General features: G+C 39.6%; 2 protein-coding genes across 2 annotated transcripts in view; one reads left to right on the forward strand and one right to left on the reverse strand.

Moving 5' to 3' along the window:
* The window catches only part of MMS22L (MMS22 like, DNA repair protein), a 107,531-nt gene that overhangs the window by 27,721 nt on the left and 52,053 nt on the right, over window positions 1-27,757 (forward strand). The window contains exons 11-14 of the mRNA XM_061989708.1: window positions 1,602-1,664; window positions 6,601-6,720; window positions 7,402-7,625; window positions 10,108-10,617. Coding sequence (XP_061845692.1) covers window positions 1,602-1,664; window positions 6,601-6,720; window positions 7,402-7,625; window positions 10,108-10,617 — 917 coding nt within the window. The remainder of the gene's footprint in view (window positions 1-1,601; window positions 1,665-6,600; window positions 6,721-7,401; window positions 7,626-10,107; window positions 10,618-27,757) is intronic.
* The window catches only part of KLHL32 (kelch like family member 32), a 216,236-nt gene continuing 198,739 nt past the window's right edge, over window positions 10,261-27,757 (reverse strand). Inside the window, exon 13 of the transcript XR_009818173.1 lies at window positions 10,261-10,312. The gene's annotated coding sequence lies outside the window, so the exon portion shown is untranslated. The remainder of the gene's footprint in view (window positions 10,313-27,757) is intronic.

Raw genomic sequence — 27,757 nt, forward strand, 5'->3', positions numbered from 1 at the left:
AGTTCCTGTGTGACCAACTCTAGGTGGTCCAGCTCTGGCAGGGGTGTTGCACTGAATGAGCTTTCCAGGTCCCTGCAATTCTGTGAAGATTGTTCTTTATTATCAGTTCTATGAAGACATTTAAAGGACAGATACCTGCAGAACAATTTGCAAGAGTTAACAGCTCTGATAGTGGGGGGAATCAGTAAGACAGGACAGTGATGACAGTGCTGTGTTCACACATCTACTTGAGTAAGTGTAGCTGAGTGTAAGAGACGATTTCTGGACCTTCTAAAATTGCAAATATGTTGTTTTGGTTGCCTTTTATTTTTTTTTTCCTGGGAAATACAGAGCTCTGCATGTGAGGAGAGAGTATTTGCTACTCACAGGAGTATTCTGAGACTTTTACCAAGGTTTTGAGGAGGAAAAAGAGAGAATTAGCTCTCTGACTGGTGGGAATTGGGAGAAAAGTTTCACAGGGATTTTGGGGTGATGCTTTTTTCTGTTGTGTCCAGTGACAGGACAAGGGGTGATGGACATCAACTGGAACACAGAAAGTTTCACTTAAACATAAGGATTGAGTCTAAGATAAGAAAAAAGCTATTTTACTGTTCAGGTGAGGGAGCCCTGGCCCAGGCTGCCCAGGGAGGGTGTGGAGTCTCTTTCTTTGGAGATCTTCAAGATCCACCTGGACATGTTCCTATGTGACCTAATCTAGATTGACCTGTTTCTGCAGTGTGGGGTTGGACTAGATGATCTCTAAAGGTCCCTTCTAACCCCTACCATTCTATGATTCTATGAAATAGCCTTAGTTGCAAAACTACCCTTTTCTTTCCCACTTTGCCTTTTTTGTTTTTTCCTCCTTCCTTTTAATATACCTTGCCTTGCAATTTTACTTCACTAGCATGGTCTAGTTGATTCAAATGGATAACTATCTGTCTTCCCAAGCTGAAGAATGTGAATTATGGTCCATATTTGACCTACCCAGTGGGTTATTTTTGTCTATCTATATAGGCCATTACTATCTGGCCAACTCCTTACCAAATTGGCCAAAACAATCCTTAATGTTTCACCTGGGAAAAATTAGTTACAAAATCTTTTTTGTTTGTTGTTTGTTCATTGAAAAGGCAAAAAACAAGAAGAGATGAGATGGCACCTTTCACTCCTTCTTATCCTTTATCACAGCATCACAGAATGGTAGGGGTTGGAAGGGACTCCTAAAGTCATCTAGTCCAACTCCCCTGCTTATATCTTCTTTTTTACAGAGTATTAAATTGTAAGACATGCTTACTGCTTGTACTAATCAAAAATGCCTGAATGTTTTACTCCCTTATTAAAAGGGAAAGCTGGGATTGCAACTGAGCCCCTTAAACCAGTTTAAGTTCCATGATCTTTAATTTTGACTCCTTATTTGTTTTTGAGGACTGATTTATTTATGTCATTTTATTAGAACAGATATCAATTCCACTTCAAAAAGCTGTTTTCAGTGATGACTCCTGTATGCTGTCATTAAACGAATTAGTTTTGGAAATCTGTTGCCTGCTTTTACTTTCATGTTGTTATGTAACAATTCCTGGGAGGAATACAAATGCTGTTTCACGCTGATAATCATTATTTTTCAGAAACAGAAGGAATCCAATTGGAAATTTGTGGAAGAACTCCTTAAAAAATCCACAGATGCTCAAGTAAGTGTGTAAAGGAACAAATAATCCACAAGGAAAGTGTCAGGGATGCTTTGAGGAAGATAGTGCTTGAAACAAAGTCCACCTAACAAGTGTATTTTTGGAATTCTGTTGTTTTTGTCCCAGTAAATGAACATCCTTGATGTAGCTGAACTATGACAGTATACAGTTCCCTCCTTGTTAGCAGTTACACTTGCTTTAAAGTGGTTGTGCTTGATGCTAAATTGTCAGATAAAGGAAAGAGATAATTATCCTGGAAGGATAGGTATATGGATACTCAGACAAGATGTATGCAGAATAAGAACTGGATGCTTAGAAAATGTAAACCAGATGCTGAATGTAAGGATATCAAGTTGAGGAGACATGATGAGGGAGATAGTCAGTTGCATTGAAAATTCAGCTATATCCTCATCACAGCGGGAAGGTGACTTGCCTTGCTGAGCAATTTGTCTTACAGGCTTGAATCAAACTCTTACTGATAAGGTTCTAGTTTCTGAGCACTCATTTCATACCTTATCATTTTTCTTTCTACAGAACTGTTAATGCAGTGCTTCATGGCCCAGAGGTCAGAATTGACCTCCTTTTAAAATGCTTTTAAATATGTTGTTCATCACGTTTTTAAACACGTTACGTTGCAGCTCTGGAAATTTGTTCTGAAGTTGCATGGTACAAATTGCAAATGTTGTATCAGCAACACCTATAAAAATAATGTATTTAATTTGTGTATGCTCAACACAAGAATAAACATGGGGACTTTTTTTATCGTGTCTCGGATGAAATAAAAGCAATGCCGCAGATCCTGTTGTTGAAAGCAGAAGGGGAATCAGCTCTGTTTTTTCATTACTACTGCCTTGCTCGTGCAGTGGCAACAACTGTGGTTGAAGCTGGAGTATGGAATAATATTTGTTACAAGTACAGCCATTACAAAAAGGTATTTTGTAGTTCTAAGGATAGTTGGAACAAGAGATGAGTATTAAAAAGCTGAAAAATCATGCTGTTCATAAACATGTTTGTTTATGTAGTCTTTCAGCTTAAAAGGTTAACTCTTTTTGAATGATTTCACAGTACATAGCTGCATGTACACATTGTGCATATACATTAAAGCTATAGTGACAACATCACTTATTGGGTGCTTAGCATTCTTTGAGAAACTGGAGATATTTAGGTAAGAGGCATTAAAACCTGAGTAGCTTATTAGCCACTTTCCTGTGTTGTATCTTCTGTACATGAGCAACCTGAGGAACATGCTTTTAGTTAGAAAAGATCTCTCTTTTGTTCTGAATGCTTATTTTGAAGAAAGATTACTCTGAAGTTGAATATATCTAAATATACAGCTTCTTGATGCTTCTGTTAAACAAGTAGTAAGTTGTAGACAAGTTAGAAAGGCAGCTAGGTGGCCAAATTCAGAATATTTGAATGAGTCAATCATGACACAGTAATATGAAGCAAGTAGCTCTTTTAATTTGCAAAGGCAATTAATTGGGAATTTGCTGAGGATGTGAGAAGCAGAATGAGATATCAAGAAGTCAATAACAAAGTGGAACACAGAGAAGCAGTAAAAAGCAAAAGGGAGAGTCGTCTCTTTGAACAAACAGCAGGACAGTGTTGGTGATAACTGCACACAAACACTTGGCTTGAGCTTGTTAGCAATTCCTACCTGAGCCATCCTTTTCAGTGTGTACCCTCAGTTATCTACACTAGAGATGCACAGTAATAGCTATGCAAGGTACATTAGAAGAAATGACGATGCCAAGCCATTCATTTACAAGAGAGGGCAGGAACTGGTGGCTGTTAACTGCATTTTGAAGTATATGAGATCTTAAAACCTAAATATGTTTAGTGCATAGTATGTCCAGCCTCATAGCCTACCTGTGCTTGTTGCTTTCTAACTTCAGTGTTTACATGAAGTTACATACATGTTTAGGAGGAGAAGGGGAATATATAAAGGATGGGGAGAAAATGGAGATAAAATCAAGCATGCATAATTTTGTAAGTTCAAAAGTAACTGAAAAAGGTGCAGATCATACACTTGTAATGCAAATTGATCATCTCTGTCCTACCACTAACTGTTAATTTCTTTTCAAGTGAGCTTCAATTTCTGTGTTGTGAAAAGGTGATTTAATGGGCGCCGTTGCAGATGTGGGTTTTGAGAGTAAGGGAACATCATGAAAGTAGGGACAAGAATGGTCATTTTATGATGATGAATCATCAGAAGCTGGAGTTTGCTTCAGCATCCTCAGGACAGCTAAGTATTGGGCTGCAAAAATGGCTAACTGGTGTTAAACCTTGCAGCATTTTAGTAGTTTTACTAAAACTGTTGAGTTTAGTGATCCCCAGCACAGAGAAGGCAACCCTCATGCATGCAGCAGAGAGCCTGAGCCATCTTTATCCAGCATATGCCTGATTTGGAGGTGATAAAGATTTCCTGAGGAAGGTGTCCCATGTCTAGGTGATGGTGGCAGAGAGGTGCTGCAGTGCCCTGTCTCTGGGTAGGAACACCTTTATAATGTTACAGTCAGCCTATGTCTGAGCAAGGAAAAAAATGTGAAGGTGATGTTGAGGATAGGGTGCCAATGGAGATGGTAAGTAACAATTCTCATACTTGTGAGCTGTAAATGAAGGTAAGACCATTAATGAATACCTGGGCAACTCTAGAATGTTGCTTCCTTGGATATATGCTTTCAGCTTCACAGAGCTGACAGACTGGTAAGTTTCTCTGACAGAAGGTGCTTAGTTTATAATTCTTGATGGATAGAGTGGAAGGCAATTGCTCTAGGGAGAGATCTCTCAACTGTATCACAAAAAGCAATATTTACAGGGGAAGTAATTACATGAGGTATCCCCTATTTCTGTTGTAATGGGCAAATGACAGAAGTAGAGCTGGTTTACAGTTCTACTTGTACTACAAAATGAAAGTTGTACTAAGAGTATTAAAGTAGTTGTGTTTATATACTAGGCCATATCCAACTGCTTAATTTATGGATTGTCAGTGTTAAGATGAATATGTGTTCACAAAGTTTTATCCTGAGAATCAAAAGCTTTTTTTTGTTTGTAAGAACTAATATCAGTCTGTCTTTATTAGCCTCCTCTCATTTTATAAAATCAATGCTTCATGTTGTTTATTTCTGCCTCAATTTTGTTATACACTCGCCACATCTGTTGTTTAATTTTCCTCTAAAAGAGCTGCCGAAGTATTTTGTTGGAGTTCTAGGAAACCAATTTTGTTACTACAGTAGGAGGTCATAAGAGAAAAATGTTGTATTTAGATAGTACTATCATTTTGATAATATCTGGTGTTCCTCCCTTCTGAGATAAATTAAAAGCTGACTACCTCAAGAGTTCTGATAGTATTTCCCGCAGTGCAGGAGGCTATTTGAAGCAGACGAGCAATGAGAGAATCCATTAATCGTAGGGATATTTGAAGTCTGGAGAACTCTTTCATATTAAATTTGAGATAAAGCTTTCAGTGCTATCTTGGGTTTGGAGACTGTTCTAAAACTATTGTTGGACAGATAAATACTGGTTGAAATTGAAGCCGTGTTCGTTGTTGAATTAATTTAACTGCAGCAGTTGTTTGTTGAATTAGAATCCTAAACATAATCCTAGGCACAAAGTACAGCTTTAAGATGAAGTAGTCTCTTTCTAAAAAGGGTCTGTGTTTTGGTTTGAGGGTTTCTTACGTCTTTCATAGTCGAGGAAATCTCTTTCATGAAACAGATATCTTCAGAGCTTTGTTTTGTTTTGTTTTCTATAGCAGCTCTTGCTTTTATTCAGCAGTTGCTGAAAATGGCCATGGTTCTGTCCCTTGGCTTTGTTTTGTATATGATAGCTATTTTGGAAGCCAGCTGACTTAATAGTTACAATTATATATACAAACAATGCAATGCGGTTGGACTAGATGATCTGTAAAGGTCCCTTCCAACCCCTACCATTCTGTGATTCCGTGATCACCTTTTATGACATTTGAACTATTATCTGTCCATCTTTTAATGAGTCTCTCTTGAAGAGTTTCTTTTCCATTTCAGTGGGTTTTGTATGTTGTTACACATGTGTTGAACATGTAACTTTCTATGGAAACTGAAAATGCCTTTTCAATTTTCAAGTTGGTTTAGAACTACCACACTTTGGAAGCCAGATGCCCTGCATTAATTGTTCATGAGAAGAGAAGGCAGATATGATTTGAAGTTATTTATTGTGGATGATCGGTGTCATCCTTTTTTCTATAGTAGCTAGTAACAGGACAAGGGGTGATGGGATGAAGCTGGAACACAAAAAGTTCCATTTAAACATAAGAAAAAACTCTTTCACTGTTCAGGTGAGGGAGCCCTGGCCCAGGCTGCCCAGAGGGGTTGTGGAGTCTCCTTCCTTGGAAGTCTTCAAGACCCACCTGGACACGTTCCTATGCAACCTGATGTAGGTGGACCTGCTTACACAGGGGGATTGGACTACAGGTCCCTTCCAACCCCTACCATTCTATGATAAGAAGCAACATTGTAGGTAGGAGTGAAGTGCTGATCTTCCAGTAACAGATACTTAATGAAAGACTATTTTAATACATCAACAAACAACCAACCAACCCCACAGATGATATATTTTTCCATCACCTGGCAGCAGTGACTAATTGCTTTATTTATTTCAGTGCTTTCTGAGCTGGATGGGCTTGGGATGTAATTGTGAACCTCGTACTGTAATTGGAACTGAAGCAGATAACTTTCTAGTATTTACTTGGGGCACGATTTCCTTCATTCCCCTTCTTGGGGCTATGACCTCAAATCATAAAACTCATCCTGTATATTTTGTATTTTTCTTACCCCTTCCTTCTAGGAAAAATATGTTTATGTTGTGACATTACTCTGAATAGTATGATAGTATTGGGTTTTTTATGTATAGGCACAGTGACGCTCCCCTCTCACAATAAACTTCTCATTCCCTTTTCAAGACCACTGTGTTAGAGGAACACTTACGAATGCATCTTCAGTGCTGTTTGACTTTGTGTAGCTTCTGGGACTTGAACCTATCTGTTGTCACCATACTCTGGGATTATTACAGCAAGAACCTGGTAAGGAGATGAACATCTGAAAATGTAGCATTGCATGTGGATGGTCCTCAATTTTTAGCCATCAATTCTGATTCTTCTCTAGCCAAGCTTGTTTGTTCTGCTTTTGTAAAACTGACTATTCAATAGTAGTATCTCCAAATTTGCTATAGATATTTAAGAAATCATGTTTAAATGTTATGGTCCATTCCATTATGTTACAATAGAACGAGTTTAAATGCATTTTTGCTCTTATTTTTCATTGGGACTACTGAACTTAAAGTGTTTGTAAAAACATTTGGCACACAGTTACAAGGTGTGTTTATTTTTTGACTCGTGGTAGGGACATACCCTTTTGTTTGTTTGAAGGATTGTGTCTAGTGACAGGACAAGGGGTAATAGGAAGAGGATGGAACACAATAAGTTCCATTTAAACATAAGAAAAAACTAGGTTACTGTTGAAGTGAGGGAGCCCTGGCCCAGGCTGCCCAGGGAGGGTGTGGAGGCTCCTTCTCAGGAGGTTTCCAAACCCACCTGGACACGTTCCTGTGTGACCTGATCTAGGTGACCCTGCTTCTGCAGGGGGGTTGGACTGAATGATCTTTTGAGGTCCCTTCCAACCCCTACCATTCTGTGTTTATTGCCTTTGGGATATTAGCATTTATTGTTACTTATAATCTTCTCTGTTTTCTTTTAATCTTTTAGAACAGTTGCTTTACTGTTCCCTGGCTTGGTCTGAAGGGTCTGGCAAGTGTTAGTAAAACATCTTTGTCAATGCTCGAGTTGGTCAAAAGTTGTTGCTGTGAGCAGCAGATCCCTGCTCTGTATGAGTCCAGCAACAGTTACTTCATTTTTCTCAGCATTTTGGCACGGATGATGAAAGAAGCAAAGGACAGTGGCGTGCACCCTTGGAAACAAATTAAAGGACGGTATGGCTGCTATTAAGTTTGTATCATAAAATGGTTTTGGTTAGAGAGGACCTTAAAGACAATCTAATTCCTACCCCCCAGCTGTGGGGCAGGGACACCTTCCACTAGACCAGGTTGCTCAAAGCCCCATCCAACCTGGCATGGATGTTGTCTAAGTCAGACTGCATGGCCCTTCCAGATGCATCCCAAAGCAAGGTGAGAGAACTGTGCTCATGAGACAGTAACAGGGTTGGGGGATCCAAGTGATTCAGAATTTGAAGCAAGCAGTTGTTTCCCAAAGTTTCTGTTGCCAGCTTGAGACTGTGACAGGGTCCAGGAGCAAGGTCCAAGAATCGCCTTGGCATCCATAGCCTTCATCCCACAGGCCAGGAATTTGGTACACTGGCAACGTATGCAGTGGTGTAACTCTGTTGCCAGGTAGGTAATGTAGTTAAAGCACAGAAATTCTGTTTGAGCTTCATGTAAGCCATGTGTTGTCTGAGAACATGCAGGCTTACTCTTGCTAGGCCTCCAGTTTCATTTCTATTTCCATTTTCTCTTTTATGGTTTCCAAAGTTTGCCAGTATATCCTTTTTGTGAGGGTTTTAATTTGATGTTTAAGTTTGAAACATACTAATGAAGAGATACAGTCAGTCATGATACAAAACTCCATAAAATATATATGCTATAAATATAAATCCTTATATTTTGTGTGCTTATCAACTCCTTAAAAACTTCTGTTGGTGATGAGATTGCAATGGGATTTTTTTATTGTATATAGAAGATTAGGAATTAGTTTTGGTGTGGAGTTTTGCTCTTGATTTAAAAAATACACTAAGGGTGCATAAAACCTTTTTGTATGCAAGTAATAAATATCAATATGAAATGCACATATGTGTGCACACTTTACAAAGTTATCTGGCAGGTTTCTTTCAATAAAGAATTTATCTTGCTTATCAAAAAAGGAAAAATACTCATAAGCAAAAACTTCATCCCTGTTGAGGTGAGGGAGCACTGGCAGGGGCTGCCCAGATGGGCTGTGGAGTCTCCTTCTCTGGAGACATTCCAACCCAGCTGGATGAGTCCCTGTGTGACCTACTCTAGGAGGTCCTGATCTGACAGGGCAGTTGGACTGGATGATCTTTCGAGGTCCCTTCCAGCCCTTAAGATTCTGTGCTGCTGTAATATCTCATTTCAGCAGTTGTTACAGTCAGTACAGTTCAGGTTTAAAAATTACTACAACTACGTAGAAACAAAACATGTTGTTTGACACTGAATCAGTGTCTTGCTTTAGTTCATAATTTTAATTAGCCTGCTCTGGTTTTACTGTAAACAAATTATACTTACATTTTAGTGCTATTATAGCTTGTTACTTTCCCTAATTTAAGAGGGGGAATAATAACACACAACCCACACTGTGTCAGTCTGCTCAACCAGTATTCATCATGTCTACCTTGAATAAATCAATTACAGAAGTAGCAAAATTTAACACCCTACAGCTATGATTTTGGGATGAACTCTATTTTCAGCATATAACCAAGCATTAATTGATGCATGAAGAACATAGATGCCTGTCAGTAGTAATTTACTACTAAACAACATTAATTGGATTTGCTGTAATTTTTGGTGGCTAGATTTGACAACCTCAGCACCATCTCCAACTATTTTTCCAGGTGACAGAACAGGAAAACAGCATTTATAGATGTTTAACTGGTGCATGCAGAACTTACTTTAGAGTTAAAAATGAAGTATGTAACCTGGGTTTTAAATACTCAACTGAAAAAGCTAAGCAAACCATTTTCACCATCGTCCTCTGCTGTAGGAATGGTGACACTTATAAGTCCAGATCTGAGCAAAGATATGAGTGAGGACACCTATGCAAAAGCTTTCAGCTTTTTGTCAGGTGCTTTAAAGTTGCAAAGTAGCAGCCCTTCTCACCATCAGCTATGTGTGACTTGAGCACTGTCATATAAGCAATACAGCTTAAAGTTTCTTAACATCCTCCTGATGGAGTGAGGTTTCTCTCCCAGCTGCCTCGGTTTCTCTGTTTCCTCCCAAACTTGTAGTCCATGGTCCATACAGGAGATGTGCAATATAGGTTAGTACAGACTTTGGCAGAGAAAAGGAGCTTTCCATCAGAGATCTCCCTTTTCCTGCAGTGATGGTTAGGTAGATGAGCCTTTGATGACAGCAGCTGTGACAGTGTAACAGAAGGACAGAAATCAGTAGCTAAAGGAAGTCTTTTTTGTTTATTTTTTAAATTTTCTTTGAAAACTCTTAAAGTGTTCCTTGTATTAGGCTCAGAAAATGAAACTGAATGTTTGTTGCAGTAGTCAAAAGAGCAGGAGAGGGGAAGGAAAGAGGATGTATCAAATGTATGGGTTATTGGAAGAGGATAACTGTAAATTAGAAGCATGAAAACACAATTTTAGTCGATCATGCTAATAGAAAATTGCCCACTTGAAGAAACTTTCTCATTACTGTTGTGTTCTTTTAACTGTAGAATTTATTCCAAGTTCCATCGGAGAAGAATGCAGGAGCTGACAGAAGTGGGGCTGCAGAACTTCTTTAACCTGTTCCTCATGCTGGCAATCGTTGCAGAGACAGAGGATATAGTGAGTCGAGTGTTGGATCTTTTGGATTTCCTGACTCCATCCTCCATCACGGTGTCTCAGAGAGCTCTCATCTGGAGAGGTCATTTTGCTTTCCTTTTGATTTATGTGGAGAAGAACATGGACATAAGCGTTCTAGCTGACAAACTCTCAAATGCTTTCCGGGAGAAGGCGAAAGAGTTTTTAGTAAGCAAAAACGACTACACGCAGAAACAAAATCTCTGGACTCTGCTTTCAACCTACATTGATGGTGTCCAAGAAGTGTTTGAGACCAGCTGTTACTTGAGCCTTTCTGAGGAAAAGTTGCTAAATGATGGCTTTACTATGCTGCTGCCTGCATGTCGAGGAGCTGAACTGAGTATGGTCCTAAATTTTCTTCAGGTCGTTCTAGCCAGACTTCGGTAAGTTACTGAGCTAAATTGTGGATCTAGACTGGCCTGTCGCTTTTGTGGTTAGGGTTAAACTGTAGTTCCTACTAATCTCCTACTGAAATAGAGTAAAAGGAAAGAGAAATCTCAGGAGAACTAGATGTTAAATTTCAAAATCCACCAATACCTAACTGCATTGAGAATCTTGGAAACGTTTCCTTACCATTTCACAACTTGAGATTTGACATCCCTAATAGTTTGTTATGAATTAAGGGCTCTGTACAAAGTCATCTAGTTGCTACTATTTCACACAGTGCCATCTTTCTTTCAGCACAGCAAACTTCAAAGTTGTTACCTGTACTAAACTACTTAAGCTAGGGGGATTTTGTGTTTGGTTTGGGTTTTGGTGGGTTTTTTTTCTTCAGTGAATCTTTTGTTTTTCAGACTCTTCATTCTGGTTTTTTTTCTCTCTTTCACCAAGGTTGCAATCAAATATAACAGTTATGGAGATCTAAATACTTGTCTGGGCTTCGATGGGAAAGAGGGAAATAATGTTGTACCACTTTCAAGCAGTTTTGCTTTGATGTACTAGTTTAGTTTTCAACATGCACAGTGCCCTTCAATAAGCATATTTTTGTCTACTGATGCCTTTGAGAAGTACTCCTCCAGTGTGAAGCCCAAACTGCCTTTTTTATAAGGTATTAAGAGGCAGCTATTGATCTGCCATTACTTCAAATATGCAAGACTGAAGTATGTGGAAAGAGCCGTGAAAGAGTGCATAATAGGAATACTGAGGCACATATGCAAGATCTCCCTTTAACTAGGTTCTTTGTTATTGTCTAGTAGTTTGACTGCAGCTGTCAATAGCTTATACATCCAAAGAGAACTGTTGTACAGGCGTTCTTTTGAAAACAAGATGAAGCACCTAACAAAGTTTAGTTGATTTATTATTTATTATTTCAGTTCAGCTGAATGTATTTACTGGAATAAATTGGGGACTTCAAAAATACTTTGACATTTTTTCCATTAGCTAATACACAGCATTTGTTATGCTATTTTTAAGGATTGTTTTTAGGGAGACAAATCTGAGACTGGTGAAAAAGTTGCCTGTTTCATAACTTGGCATTATTTAGCAGCTTTCCAGAACTAGGGTTTATGTGCTCCTCTTGTAATGCAGAGAGGAGGGCATCAAAGTTCATCACAGACTTCTCAGGTCATCACAGACTTTTTTTTCATAGGAAAAGCAGCTCTGTTGAAATATTTAAATAGCCAACACAATGCTAATTGGTATGAGAGAGATTATTAGAGCCTTTTTAACTGTTTCAGCTACTGTATTCACTCGTTTGATTACTGTTACCTGCCTATTTATACCACCTACAGAGAAGCTTAATTCCTTAACCTTTATAAATAAGCACTTTGCTTCTGCAGGGGAGTTGGACTAGATGATCTCTAAAGGTCCCTTCCAACTCCTACCATTCTATGATCCTATGATCTTCAGGTTATATGGAATAGGAATGTTTCTGGATCTCTGTCTCAGTTTGACACACTCACTGAAGACAGTCCTCTGTTGCTGTACAAGTAAAACAACACAAAACCTATTTTCTTGGTTCGGAAGATCCGGATGACTTTGTGACAACCAGATTTTAAACTGTGGTTGGCCTGCCAGACTGATTAGGCTTGGTCTGATTGCAAACTTGGAAAAGGATGAAATGATTCAATACCATCCTCTCTATTGCTTCTAAAATCCAAGCAGATATAAGACAGTAGGCCTTTCATAAATGTAACTTTTCTGTACACTGCACTCTAATAATGTTATGACTATGTGACAGGGAATTTACAGGTAGGAAGGAAGTGAGGTCACTGATTAAAGAGTGAAGCAGCTCCCTCTAGGCTGTTAGGAAATAATAACTTCATGTACCACTTTCTGCTAAACCCAGATGATGGCTCACAGGAGCATTCTTTATTGCTGATTAAGTAGCACTATGAAAATACTGACTTGGTTACATTAACTAAATGCCTCAGTATTTAAAGCTTAAAATGTCAAATAGTTTTAGCAGTCCCCTTTAACATCATTTTTTGGATTGCTAGAACCGTGTTCCAGGTTTCCCAGATGCTTTTATTTGAGGATACTGTAAAAATGGCAATCTTTCATTTGCAGAGTGAGGTGTAGCCAAAAGCTCTTCTTTAATTATAGCTATTCATGCTGTTATGGTTAAGGGTCTGTCAGCATTTCCATTATAAACCTTTATTTTCAAGGGTTTATAACGTAGCAGTGAAAACTTGCTCTGGGCTAAAACTTGGCATACAAGGTTTTGAAAGTGCACTTGTTTTCTTCCTTTCTTTTTTTCTTAAAAAGCATCTGAAAAGAGACCCCCACCCTCACCATTTTTACACTACTGTGTTTTAAAATAACCCTTTCCAGGTTTTTCATGTCTTTTTCTTGTCTGCTAGAAAAGCAGCTTTTGGTTATTGTATTTACCTACACTTAGACTGTTTTAAATAAGCTTTTTCAAACCACTGGAGGGGGTTTTTTTTTGTTGTTATCATTATGATTATTTTGGTGTCCACGTATTTAAATAGAACTATGTGTGACTTGGCAGGAGAACTCATTTTCATTAGCCCTTGATATGTGGTGAGTGGATAATTGGAAACATGACGCTACTTGCTGGCACTTCCAAGTATTTGATCTTCATAGTAAGATTCAATATGAAGTGTAGCATTGTGTTTTTAATCCACCGTCCTTTCTAAAAACCTAGGTAAAATAAAGTAAAGTAAACAATTGATCAAGTCCCCAAAATAAAAATGCCAAGTGCTCCCTACCTGTGTTTTCTGGGAGCTTTCCTAGGCATAAGGGTTTTGTTGTTATTGTTTTGGTTTTGTCTGTAAGCAGTGTTTTACAATTCTCTTTTTTTTCTTCTTCTTTAATGAAAGATAGATGCAGGGTGTTTGCCTAGGTATCCTTTCATTTGTACCACATCTCCAGCACTGCCTGTCATCTGAATGCCTCATGACACAAAAAGAAACCCTAGGTTAATAAAAATACAAGCATTTCATGGGTATGACAGTAAAAATGGACACAGGCTCGTACAAATCTGCTGAGTCCCTGGAAGGAGTAGGTTCCAGCACTGCATTAAGTTATTCTTTAAAGAAATGCTTGAAACACATTAAAATATCTTTTACTGTAATCAGATATTGCTCTGACATGAGCTTTCTCTCATCATTGTCATCCTGGCGTTTGGGCTTTGTAGTGTGTTAGCACCGAGTTACAGGATTATGAAACGCAAGTATGTGCCCAGGTGTAAAGTCACTGCTGTACTCCAGACACCTTTGCCTGGTTTCAGAGAGTCTTGCTACTGATTCCCACCAGAGAAATGAGAAGTACCAAAAGCCTAATAGCATATCTCTAAAGGTCCCTTCCAACCCCTACCATTCTATGGTGATTTTATTTTGAAAGCAACTGTTGTGTATTTGTGCCCGTTTGTACTGTTCTGCCAGTGGTGAAGGACATGAAAACTTATTCCATGTGCAAATTTCATAAGCTTTGCAGGAATACCAATCAGGTAAACCTGTCCCTAATTAAAAGTTACATTCATAATTGAGCCACAGATAATAGCAGAACTGGATGTTTCTGTCTGCTGGAGTGTGTCTAGCCTTGAGGTTGTGAGGGAAATCACGATAAGAACGGCTTATCCAGTCTATCTTTGCTATGGAAATGTATAGTCATTTGTAATTTTTTTTTGTTATACTTCCCATCAAAACAGCCTGTGGGAAGCTTTCTGAGACCAACAGAAGCCTCTCCTCCCCTTTCTGTTGCCATGTAAGTCAGCAGATAAGCTCAGGAGGTGAACAGAAAGGTCCTCCCTCCTTCTTTTCTTCCCCCTCAGGGGTTTTGGTGGTAGTCTTTGTAAAATGTGTTTTCTGATGTTGAGCTTCTGAAAACTGTATGAAGAAGAGTTTGGAAGAGCATGAGTCTTCTCTTACCCATCCCATCCTGTGAGTATGATAAGCACATGTGATGTCTGATAAGCACAGAGTGCTACTCTGTGACCAAAACACTGAACTGAGAGTCAGAAGATCTTTCTTTGGTTTCAAGATATCTCCATCAGAGTGCCCAGGTGGCCAAGAAGGCCAAGGGCATCCTGGCTTGTATCTCACTACAGCTTCCTAAGTGGAGAGATGGAAAGGGGGATGCTGAGCTTTTCTCCTTGGTATCCAGTGATAGGATGTGTGGGAATGGTTCAAAGCTGTGCCAAGAGAGGTTTAGACTGCACCTTAGGCAGCAATTCTCTCCTGAGAGGATGGTCAAACTCTGGAACAGGCTTCCTAGAGAAGGAGTCAATGCCCCAAGCTTGTCAGTGTTTGAGGCATCTGGACAATGTCTGTAATAATTTGCTTTAAGTTCTGGTCAGCTCTGAATTGGTTGAGCAGTTGGACCAGATGATTGTTGCAGGTCCCTTCCTACTGAAACAGACTGTTCTAGAATCACTTTCAGAACAAACTGAAACAACAAAAGCTATCAAGGACCTTCTGATTGTTGATGCCCAAACTAAGCCGGTCTTGGTAGATATGCCAAGCTCAAGGAACTCAGGTGAAGTACTTAGACATCAATAATGAAGATCCACAGCTCCGTCCCTTGTGCTACTCATGGAAATGCTTTTCTGTGTTTCATCTATTATACCAATTTTGTCTCCTGAAAATTAATCCATGTAAGCTTTCTGTGGCCTACCTGACAGCAGTACAAGACTTACTGTTGTGAAAGAGTAAATCCACCAGAAAGAGTAAAATCACATCCAGGTGTATGGAGAACCTGCTGCTGGGACTCTGCAGTTGTTTAGAGAAATACGTGCTCCCTGAAGGACACAAAGTGCAGAATTGTTTTCTGATGGAAGTGTCTCACTTTTGAAAGTATTTTCCCCCGAATTAACTTCACTCTCCATTTTCCCTCTTTCATTCTTCACGCGAGCTGTGAGAATGGCTTTTCATATGGAAGATTTTCCTCATTGTTGTGGATGTTAAACAAAGAAATACTTTGGCCAATAAAAGCATTATGTGCAAGTAGCCTTCTAATCTCTTAATTTTGATTGTTTCTTCGTTACCTTACAAGATATATATTTCTTCTCTCTTTAGGATATCTCTTGTCAGATTTAAGGCTTATTTAAAATGAACAGAAAGCTGAAGCAATTTTCTTTATTCCATTTCAGTCTCCTAAGGCCTATTTCCCCCTGGTGAGCTCATAGCAACAGGGGGGTTTAAGGGAATTCAGCTTTCTGCAAATTAATGTCTCGCATCATGAAAATTCAGGACTTTTTTTTCTCTATATCTTGAAAAAGTAATACAGTGAGTGCGAGTATTATTTCTTGCCAGCGGGTGGAAGATGAATGATTTTGTCACAGTTTTACTGCTTGATGAGCAGTGTCCTGAGGGTCAGGCTTAAGTCTGTGTCACTATGCTGCTCATTACTCTTGAGCTAAATAAGGGCTGATTGGATCTAAATTGCCTAGCACATGGGCCGCAGATGAGCTCAGTGAGTAGGGGATGACCTGCTATTCAGGCTGGGAGTAACCCCGGTGTGCAAATGCTGCATTAGAACACCGTGGGAGAATGAGAGGCTACCGACCGCTGCCAGCAAAAGAAATCGAAATGTAAAAACTCTTTGATGCTGCAATGTTAGAATTTGAAATGTAGGAAGTGACAGGTTGATGGTACTTATCAGCTTTGGCTGGATTAGAGAACAGTGTCATCTTGCTTATATAATGACAGAAGAATGAAGCTAGCTCCCAACTACTTTGCAGTGCAGAGCTGCTGCTGTCAGAGTCAATGCTGCCTCCTACTGACAGTCTGTTCGGGAGGATGGAGAAAGCGGGTGGAGAAAGCCAGCTGGGGACTGTGTTCTCAGGCTCTCTAGCATACCAGAGTGCACTCTGTGCCTCTGCCCATCTTCTCCTGGATGTTTCAGGTCTCATTTGTTAGCAGAGATTCATAGAACTGATTGATAAAATCGCAAGCGTACATTTGGGGACAAGAGCAAGCCACTGTCGTCTTCAAGAGTGGTTAGATGAGGCATCTACAGGCACTGAGCTAGGGATGTGTATCTGTTTCACACAAAATAGTTCCCTTTGTGCTCTTCTCTCCACTGCTAGCCCCCGTGAAAGGAGGTGATCTCTAGAGAGGCGAAATAACTTGTGCCTGCATGGTTTAAAGAGAGCTGACCTTTAAAGAGGAGAAAAAAACAACATGAACAATTTCAAAGGAAAATCCTTATGCTAACTGAACACATGAATATACTTGTCTTCACAGATGGAAATGAAAGGAAAGCAAAGCACCTGCCAGGTGCTGAACACAACACAGATTTGAAGTAGTTTGTGCGGTTCTGAAAGGTTCAGTCCAGTGGTTCTGTAGAACAAGGTTTTGGGTTTTGTTCTTCCCAACCTCCATCACTGGGGCTTTGAAAACTGAGTAATAGCTACAATGATGATAAATAGCCACTTGCTTCATTTTTCACAGGTTAGTTTCTGATTCTGTTGCTGACAGCTGTAACGTACCAGCGTTGGCTTCTCATCCTACTGCCGTGTGGGACTGCCTCATCAGCAAAGGCAGTCCAGTTGTCTCATGAAACCAGTGACTAAGTAAAGAGAAGGGATAAACCTGAATACGTTCTGTGTCTTCTGTTTACATTTTCTTGGTGTATATTATTTGATTCTTCTTCCCCTGGGATGCTTTTTCTCGTGATGAAATGTATTCTGGACTATAAACCAACTTCCAGTTTACGTGTTTCTGGGTATCGTAACAAAAGAGGGAGGGAAAACAAAACTGCAGCCTTCTAAATGCAGTTTTTCAGTAAAATGATGTGAGTCTGTGGCAATGGGGGGGAGAAAGTTTACATAAAGAACATAATTAACGTGAGGCTTCAGTGTTACCTGTGTTTTATCTTAGTTTTGTCACTGTTTAATGGCAAAACTTCATAGAATGGTAGGAGTTGGAAGGGACCTTTAGAGATCATCTAGTCCAGCTCTCCTGCCAGAGCAGGTCCACCTAGATCATTGGCAATGAATTGTTTAGCACAACTAGATGTGCTAAACTAGGTGTGGAAGTGAGTTACGAGTTTGTAGATAAAAATGGCAGAGTCTGTCTCTGTGTTCAAATGGAAAGTGGAACCAGACTTTAGAATTACTTTGATATCTTCAGAAAAACCCAATCAGCAAGAGAAAATAGTAAAGGCCAAGTACTCGAATTAGGGAGGAGGAACACTAATACAACATATGGACACTTGGCTGGGCAGCCATGCTGCCAAAATGCAAGGTTGTATGCACCATGAGGTAGGAGAAACAAAGGAATGAAACAAAGATGTGTCTCCACATCTCAGGTTGGTTAAAGTGAGATAACTACAGAACTGTTACCCCATGTGTCTGGCCTGTCCTTGCTTGTAGACTTCCTCCCTGCTCAGCACACGACTGCAAGGTCCAGTATGTTGTCTCTGCCTGCTATAGGGAGGAAAACCAAAATTGTTTGTGAATGGTGGTTCAAATGGATTCCCTTGTATCTTCAAAAAGGAGTCATGGGTGGGCACGGGGTTTTCACCTCAGTTTACATGGATATTTATTGATATGAATTTGTAAGACCATAGTGGCTGAAGTCACTTTAACAGCGACTTTCATGCACAGAGACTGCATATTGGGAAGCAGGCCTTTATGTGAAGCCTCTTTTAAGAAAAAAAACCCCAGCATCGTTGTGGGGTATGTTACTAAAACTTGTGCAGGTGAGAGGAGTTACTTATCCTGTCTTTGTCTGTACATCCGTATGCAGTGCTGTCAGTTTGCAAAGCATTTATGAATAAATTGAAGATTGGAATGAAGTAGGAAGTTTGTAGAAGTTGGATGGAACTGATTTTAGGTAGGAAAGGTTGAGGGGAGACATACTAGAGTATATATACCAAGATGATGAGGGGACTGGAGCATCTTCCTTATGAGGAAAGGCTGTGGGAACTGAAGCTGTTTAGTCTGGAGAAGAGGAGACTGAGGGGGGATCTCATTAACATTTACCAATATCTGCCTGGACACATTCCTGTGTGATCTAGGTGGAACCTGCTTTAGCAGAGGCCTTGGTCTAGATGATGTCTAAAGGTCTCATCCAACCCTTACCATTCTGTGATATTCACTATGCAGAAGGACCTTGCAAAGAAGACAAGTTGTCTTGTGTTATCCATGGCAGTGAAGAAGGAATTGGCTTAATCTGGGGCAGAAGTTTAGTGTGGTTATTGAGAGTAGGCTGCCAGTGTCAACACTTTGGTAGGCTGCAAGAGACACTTGTGGAATCAAATTTCTCTTTCTTAGTTATTAGACAAACATTTGCCAGATGGTACTCTTTCTAAACTTACCAGACTGCTAAGATGAACTCCCTAAATGACTCTTGAGATGCTACCCAGACTTTCACTTATGCTTCTGTGATTTGATGCAGCTGGTGATTGATTGGGATCCTTCCTAAAGAGTATTCTGGGCTTTTCCTTAAAAATCAAAACCTCAGTGAAATCAGGAGGTAAAGAAACAGTTCTCAAAACTGTAGTCCACCATAGAATTTAACTCTGGAAATCTGCCATTCATTTTGATTTGTAGTATCCCTAGTTCTTTTTAATTACCCTTTTCTATTAGGGGAAAAAAAAAACCCATTGAACCTGTTTAATGCTTCTGTATCCTGCTAGTTCTTGGAATTTCTGCACAGTAGCTCTACTGAATCTTTGGTGGTTTTGTGTTCAAGCCTAGAAATTGGTCTTAAAAACCACTTTGAACACGCTTTTTTTAGACATTTTCTAAAGAAAGCCAGTTAATATACAACATGTACTTGTGCATTGTCATGTTGTATTTGTCTTGGAGCAAATCCAAGTGCCGCTAATGGCCAATGCCTAAATGTTCCAGTTTTCTTTCCAGAGGTACTAAACCAGGGACAGTGCAAAAGGGCATAACGTGAAATGAGCATGGAATTGTTGGGCACTCTATCCTCCTTAAAAGCAAATGGGAGAGAGTAGAGCATATTTTGCAATGCATCATCTCATGTCCCTATGGAGATCCCTTCCAGGTGGTGTTTCTCAAGAAGAGGAAGGTAAAAGGTGTTTGTGGTTTACTTAGTTTTCCAGTAAGCTGTTTATTCTCTCCTGTTTTTCACAAGCAAGAAAGCCCTGCTTATCTCTAATCGGGGTTAATTAAAGCCTTAGGGCAATGCTGAGACCCTGCCAATGGCTGGAAGGTACAGACATAATCAAGGCTGCAGCCCCTCGCTGTGGGGAGCAGAGGGAGGCTCTGATAGTACAGCTGCACTAATTCTGTCTGGAAATAACACGAGTCAACTTTCCTTTTTCTGTCAAATAGTTCTGCTCTCTGATTAATTTCTAGAAAGAGTGGTACCAAGCCTCTGGTTTAATGCATATGCTTGCAAATCCATGTTAAGAAATAGAAAGCTTGTGGTTGTCTGTATGGTAACAGTGGGGCCATGGCAGCAGCCATTACGCACGCAGCAGGGGCCAGAGCGTGCCTGCAACTAGGGATGTGTGGCATCTTTTATTGAGGGGCAGGGAAGGGGAGGAACAGGCAGGTACATATGTGCTTGCCAGATCAATGAGGTTTTCTTTTACTGCTTTTGGGTTTGGTTTTTCTTTTTTGCAGCCTTTTTTTTTCCCTTATAACACAAGAGCAAATATTTGGATGGGCATTCTTTCTTTTCCTGGACAGGAATCCATCGATTAGCTATTGGCAATATGCATTTGCAAATACTTTACTAAGCATTCCACCTATCTACCTAAAATATTTGCCAGAGATGTTGCTCCCAAGGAATTCCTGTGATTCATACCATACCTATATATTCAAGTATATTCTACAGCAGCTTCATGGGGAGAGGAAATGTTCCGTGTTACGTTTACACGGAGTTTTGTGTGAGGTACAAAGACGACGTCAGAAAGTAAAGCACTGTGATCATCTCTTAAATAATAATTAACTATAGCACAGCCATGATTATCCAAGTGTCACAGGGAGAGTGAATATATTCAGGCAATCAAGGGATTTTACAATGTAATTATTAGACGTTGGGGAGACGTGACCCTGTTTGGAGTAGCAGGGAGCTATGATGCTATGAGTAGCAGGGAGTTAATTGATGTTAGGATAATCAAACTTTTACTGTTTTATTGTTCTGGGACCCCCTAAGCTTTGCAAGAAAACGTGTGCACGTGCTTAATAAAAAGAGAAAAAGAAAGGAAACCCCAAACATATGAAAATATAAAGCCTAAAAGTGAATCTTGAGGTTATGCTTGCATATACCTTGCTGTACTGAATTACTGCTATGGTTATAAGTGGTGAGAAATCATTTCTATTGTCTGTTAATCACCCTCGTTTTACATCACAGTGAAAACTCAATGCATCTTGATTCTGAGCATTTTGTAAAGGTATCTGTTTTCCTCAGACATCAAACATGGCTGGGTGGTTTTTTTTCCCCAAGTCAGACTCAAAAATTAAAGATGTGGTTTTTTTCCCTGCGGCCCAGCAATTTCTGTTGTTTTCTTTCTCGAAAGAAAACCTTTGACAGGTGTACAGCCTGAGCATTATGACAGAAAGTACAATTGATGCAGTCCCCCTCGAGCTTCATTGTCTTCTCCAAGTTTAGAACACGGGGACATAAAACAGAATCTCATTTCATTAGAGTTCATCATGTAAGAGTTTCCACTGCACTGCTGTGATACCGAACCTCTGGAATTTCTAAGAACTCAACCTGGCCTCTGGAAGATTTGAAGATTAAGTATAGCATAGCTACAGTCTCGTTACCAAAAGTTTTTCTCTCCCTCCTTTTTCTCCCTCCCTCTTCCTTGAAACTGAGTAATTTCTCAAAACTCTTCAGCAGTCCTATCTCCATGTAAATTAATACTGTAAATTGTGCTGCTAGTGAAGGTGGAGGGAGTAGCCTCAGAGTGGGTGGGGGGAAAAGAGGAATTAAAACCATTCCAATAAATGGTTTAATTTATGCCTCAGCAGTTAAGCATGCTCCTGGTTAACAGAAATACCCTTCAGCTACACAGGATTTGGGAGGGTTGGAGGGCACTCATTTGCACATAAATAGCCATTAACTGATAAATTCCCAGAGGTCTCCTGTTGCATGCTAGTGGTTCTGACCTACTTAGCTGGCTTAAATTTGTTTTACAGAATTATTATAATTCCATCCTTGGTACTTAAACTTTGTGATTAATGCATGCCTCACAATACAATTAAAGTATAATTACACAGTTTTACAGTTTGCTATCATGGTGTTATTATTATTACAAAGAGCTGGATTTTGCAAATATTAGAAGAATTAGGGTTCTGATACCCATCACTTTGCTGTTATTAAGTGATTATGTTAAATGGGACCCCTTTATGTCTGAAGAATGAAGTGGAGAGAGGGGAATCATTAACTAACACATCAGATGGTTTCCAAGTGATCGAGGAGGAGATGTTTGGTGGGGTTTTTTTTTTACACATCTGTAGAGGATAGGTGCAAAATGCCTTTTGTTCATCTTTGCCAGCTGCCTGTAACATGCTCTAGCACATCTGTGCTTTAGTGCTTAAAAAGTTTCCTACCAAACATCTCTGTAATCTGTTAAAACTCATTTCCATGTGTTAAACAGATGATTTTGTTGGAGCTTTCTTATTGCAGGACACAGGGGCTTTTTTTCCATGGTTTGCGAAAAACATTAATGGCCAGATACAGAGGTCCAATAGATCTGTGTAGTGTAGATCAGGATGTGCCTGCAAAGATGATACAGATCTTTCTCTTGTGCTCTGTAAACTCAGCAGTTCTCTGTGAGGGATCCTCCATCTTTTTGGTCTGTGTGCGTGAATGAATTGTATACTGGCTGCAAATAATACTGAGTCACAAACACTGCTAATTTTCCCTTAATTGTAAGGCCTCCCCTGCTTTTCTGGCAAAAGTTAGTTCTGTGGCCTCTGTTCACTCTTCAAGCAATGACCCCAAAATCGATGCTCTTCTTACACCTTTTTCTTTTGAAAGTGCAACAGCACCCCAATTTTTATGTCCTTACAGTAACAATTAGTAGAATTAGCAAATCAAAGGACTGAAAGAAATAGTTTTTAGTAGTATTTACCTACTCCAATGTAAGTTCCAAACCTAATTTTACTTTCTTTATGTGTGGATGTGTGTTATATTGTAGAATTCAGTGGTGGGAAATAAAGCATTTGAAACGTTTTTGGAATAACACTTTCTGTTCTTCTAAAGCTCTTAAGATTACACTACAACGTTGGGGGTTTTTTTCAGCTAAAATTGCACAGTTGAAACTCCAAATAGTGTACAGAAATCAAAACTTTGTACCCTCAAGCCTTATTTAATCCAGCATCTTGGGGGTAGTTTTTGCTTAAGTTTAAAAAAACCAAACCTGTTGCTTTTTGTGGTTTTCTGGGGGTTTTTAAACCTGCACTATTCATTTCTTTAACAATGAAAAGATTTCTTCTTTTTAATTCCAGAGAACACAGGGTAAAATGTGACTAGAAATCTTTTCTTTTTATTCTTCAGACTGCCTCCTTTCACATCTATAATTTGAGTCTGTATTTATGCTGCTACAATGATATAATCTCTGCTTTTGCTATTATCACTTGCTGTCATTGAGCCCAGAAAACATTGGTCATTATTACTGATGCATGGAAGCATGTGAACAGGTAGCCAGTAATTATGCTTAGAAGAATTTACTGTATTTCAGGGTTTCCTACTTGAATATTCGAGGATTGGTTTTATTTCCAGCCTTTAAAAAAAATACTGCGTGGAAGTGATTTAAATCATTTTCATGTGGCACAGCAAAAATGCAAAGGCACATTACCAGAAAGAAATGGTCAGCAATAAGAGCTGTTTTGCAAAGTTGGCTTGCAACAGCTACCACACTATGTGGAGAAAACAGTTATCCTGTAATAATAAGACTAATGAATTCAGAAATCCATTGATTGAACTGGCTCTGGGTAGATTATGTGCAGGCTTGCTTCAAGGAGAGGAATTTATGAAATGTTTGCCGCATCCAGCAAGCGCTGCTGCTATAATACAGCTGCCTCCTCAGTGGTTTGCTTTGATCCTGTGGAATGAAAGGACAGGAGGATCAGCTCAGGTCTAAATGAGATTACAGCTGGTTCGGCAGCTTATCTGGTCTAATGCCAACTAGTGTGGCTTTGCACGTCCTAAGGGGTTTACAACAGAAACTGTTTATTGAGTATCATCGGTTTACTCAACACAAGCAGGCTAATCCTTCCCAGCCTCAGCATGTTGTAGGATTGTGCGTGAGCCAAACCAAAAAGCTGGTGTAACCGGGGCCTCCAGAGCCCTTTGTCTCGCTTCATATTGATTTATGTTGGGGGTGTTTTTTTTAACCTGTGTTAAAGACAGTAAAAAATAAAACCAATAACCAGCTCTATAGTGAGCAAAAGGTTAATCTGACCTAAAAATCTTACAAAAGCATCTTTTAACCCTAGAAGGGATGGGAGCCTTCCTCTGGCTTTTCGCTCGAGAGAATTGTGGTTTAAGGTTTTGAAGAGCAAAATAGGAAGAACTGGCTTAAACGTTTAACTGATGTGTGTCTTGCAAGGGCTCTGAATTCTTTCAGCAGCTGCATGGAAAACTTGAGTTATTTCTGCCATTATTAACAAAGTGTCGTCTATCTGGGATAGGTGATGCTGTGTAGCAAGGACATGACATGCTGAATGTAGGCAGTGTTCTAAGGCTCATGCTGTTTTTTCACTGCAGTGGGGGTTTTTTATGTAAAAACATCAGAAAAGGCCTTTATCAGCTGCTTTCTCAAAACAAGCAAACAAAACAAATCACTTCTGAAACAGGTGAGTTCATCTGGAGGAACCAAATAAAGTATCAAACAGACCCAGGGAAGCAGAATGTTGGAAAAAATCACGTGCTGCAAGTTTTTGAACAACATCTCTTTGTGTTTTTACATGAAATATAATGGGACAGTAGCTATAATAACACTTTATTGAGCATGTTTCCTGTCTGAGGTGGGTCCTTTTCAGAAGGTGTTGCAGTGTGTGTCAGATCATTATAAATCGAATGGGGTTTTTTTGTAGTACAGAGGAAGAATAGATTAAACCCTGGGAATCCTTGCAGAGTAGGAGGAATATGCTTGTGCTGAAAAGGAACAGAGTAAGTTATTGAATCTGCATTGTTGGAATTCTATAAGAATTGAGTAGATACCTGTATTTGTATCCTGTGCATATTACTGGGAGTAATTAAATCAATCCTGCCGTGATGCGGGGAAGACAATTTGGTGACGTGCCTCTCTGTCATGGACTGCATGTGGCATGCTTAAACTAGGAGCTATTTTGGAGAGTGTTGTATCTTGAAGAAGAGATGGCAGTATCTTGGGGAACTATGAATGGCTGTTTTCTGTTCACTTAATAGGAATGAATGTGTATTTTAAGGTGGGTGTAAGCAAAGAGGTTACCACGGATACCGTTCTGAGTGTCAGTGTGGGGAAATGGCTGAAACTGGTGTTTAAGATAAATGCAAACTTAACTAATGCTGAAGCCTAATGGGCAAGGTGTGTGCAAGTTTGAAGTATGGATTTTATCCAATCACTTGGATTTTGTCAAATCTGACCTTAAAGCAAGTTGTTCTCAGGTAGCATTACACTTTTTAGCACATTTTGAAGATAAAAGCTATTGTGTGATGGCTTAAAGTCCCTTTATTCAGTCATCTCAACAGTGCAAATCCAAGTGTTTTGTCAGACTGTGAGAAGTTTTGCTTGGATAATGCTTCCCCCACACACATGTCACCAAATAAATGATGTGCACAGTTTTACAGCGTAACCATTGCTGGAAGTTAAATGGATGCCCAGTGGTGGAACTCGTAAAACATTTTCCTGTTACCACCACCAGGCAGAACTGACATTGTTTGATGGCAGCTTTGATCTAATAAACTATCAGTGATGGGGTTTTTTTTCCTTGGGGGGGGGGGGTGGTGGGGAGGGAGGTGTTTACTGTGTTTCAGAGGGGATGATGATAAAGTCCAGCAAGCCTACCATCCTTCCTGGATGACAGAAAATCAACTCTACTGTCTATATTTACCAAATGTTGGGAACACAATGTTAGTAGGAGACATTTTGTACCCAAATTGAGCTCCTTCAGTAAAAAAGATGTATTACACAAATATCATCCTTAAACATAACAAATCCATAAAGAAGAAAACATTTTTCAGGAAGGAAATGAAATACTTTGGTTTAGAATTTGGAAACAATTAACTTCGTTATCTTGAGTACAGGTTTGCCTGCCTTCCAAAATCTCTTAGAGAAGAAGATTTCCCTAAACCACTTACACTAGAGTGTACCCATGTGCATACAGTTTTTGGTTTCCTGCAAAGGCAGATAGAGGAGCTGCAGCTAAAGAGTTTCACTTGAAAGGCAAAAAACTTTATTTGAACTACACTTTGAACTTGTTTTAAGTTAAGAAAAGCTCTGAAAACTTGAAGTATTTTCTCAGGGTTCCTACTTGAAAAATAAGACTAGTGTGATAATAACAAAGTATTACATGTGTAATGGTAAGACCTGTGTTACTAAAAGTTCTATCTGTAATGTCTGAGGTAACTGAAATACTCTGTTTTCTTTCAGTATCTGGGGTTTATATTATGATACTGTTACTTCACCTCCCCTCAGGACTTTGGGTAGCTATCCTATCAGTCCATTTCACATGTGATCAGATCAGGAAATTCCAACTGGGATGGCAGCATCTCATAGAATCACAGAATGGTAGGGTTGGAAGGGACCTTTAGAGATCATCTAGTCCAACCCCCCTGCAGAAGCAGGTTCACCTAGATCAGGTCACACAGGAACATGGCTTCTCCTTTATTTGGTCATTTGGACAGATCTGGTGAAGTTAGAAGAACCACCCATGGGTCATCACCTCAGTAGGGCTGTTGCTCAGCATTTTTCCCTGTAAAACAACAGTGGAGGCAGGCTATTTTGCCAGTTTCTCTGTCTTCTTGATATTTGAGTCTGGGTGAGAACATGCTCAATGAGAGAAGCTCCGTGTCTAAAGCTGTGCTGGATAAAGGGAAATATTTGGGAGAGGTGGTGAAGTTGATCTCAGTGAATTTGTTACAAGCAATTTGCCAACCTTTTTTTTTTTCCGTAACATGACTAAGAATTTTAGTAACTTTAAGATGGGCATGGGTTTATCATCACATCTTTCAGATTTTAAATCATTCCAGAGTGGTTTGTACACTTTTGATCTGTTTGAATGAAACACTGAGTTTAGAGATCCACTTAATCATAGAATCATAGAATGGTAGGGTTGGAAGGGACCTTTAGAGATCATCCAGTCCAATCACCCTGCAGAAACAGGTTCACCTAGATCAGGTCACATAGGAACATGTCCAGGTGTGTCTTGAAGACCTCCAAGGAAGGAGACTCCACAACCCCTCTGGGCAGCCTGTGCCAGGGCTCCCTCACCTGAACAGGTAAATAGCTTTTTCTTATGTTTAAGTGGAACTTTTTGTGTTCCAGCTTCATCCCATCACCCCTTGTGCTGTTGCTAGATACTATAGAAAAAAGTGCTGCCCCAACCTCCTGACACCCACCCTTTAGATATTTATAAATGTGAATAAGATCCCCCCTCAGTCTCCTCTTCTCCAGACTAAACAGCTCCAGGTCCCACAGCCTTTCCTCATATGAGTACAGAATGTGGGTGTCTGTTCCTGTTGTGAGGAGTCCAACAGTACTAGAAGTCTATATTGGGCTATAAATTGTAAGGAGAAGTCTATTTAAGGTCAACCTTTTGAGATTTCAGGGCTTTTCAGATATCTGTATATGTGAAAAATTACTTCTTAAAACGTAGAAACAATATCTAACAGCAGATATGGACCCGTCCCATCATTATTAATTCTCTGACAACTGATATAATCCTGATCTCAGAGTCCCAGGGATGAGCTAAAGGCATGATTTTGGAAATTATTGTACTTAAAAATGGGTTTCAGCCCTGGCCTCTCAGAACCGGGTGATTGGCATTCCAGTCACATTGCACACTAATCATTTCTTGTGGAATTAATTTTCAAGCAAAAGACCATAAGGAATTGGTTAAAAAGGCTTAGTTTTTAAAAAATTCAGAATATTTGGTGTATGAGAGTCTGAGCTTATTGTGTAGCTGTAGACAGCTACATTTCACTG

The sequence above is a fragment of the Colius striatus genome, chromosome 2 (genome assembly GCF_028858725.1).
Source record: "Colius striatus isolate bColStr4 chromosome 2, bColStr4.1.hap1, whole genome shotgun sequence".
Taxonomy (NCBI): Eukaryota; Metazoa; Chordata; class Aves; order Coliiformes; family Coliidae; genus Colius; species Colius striatus.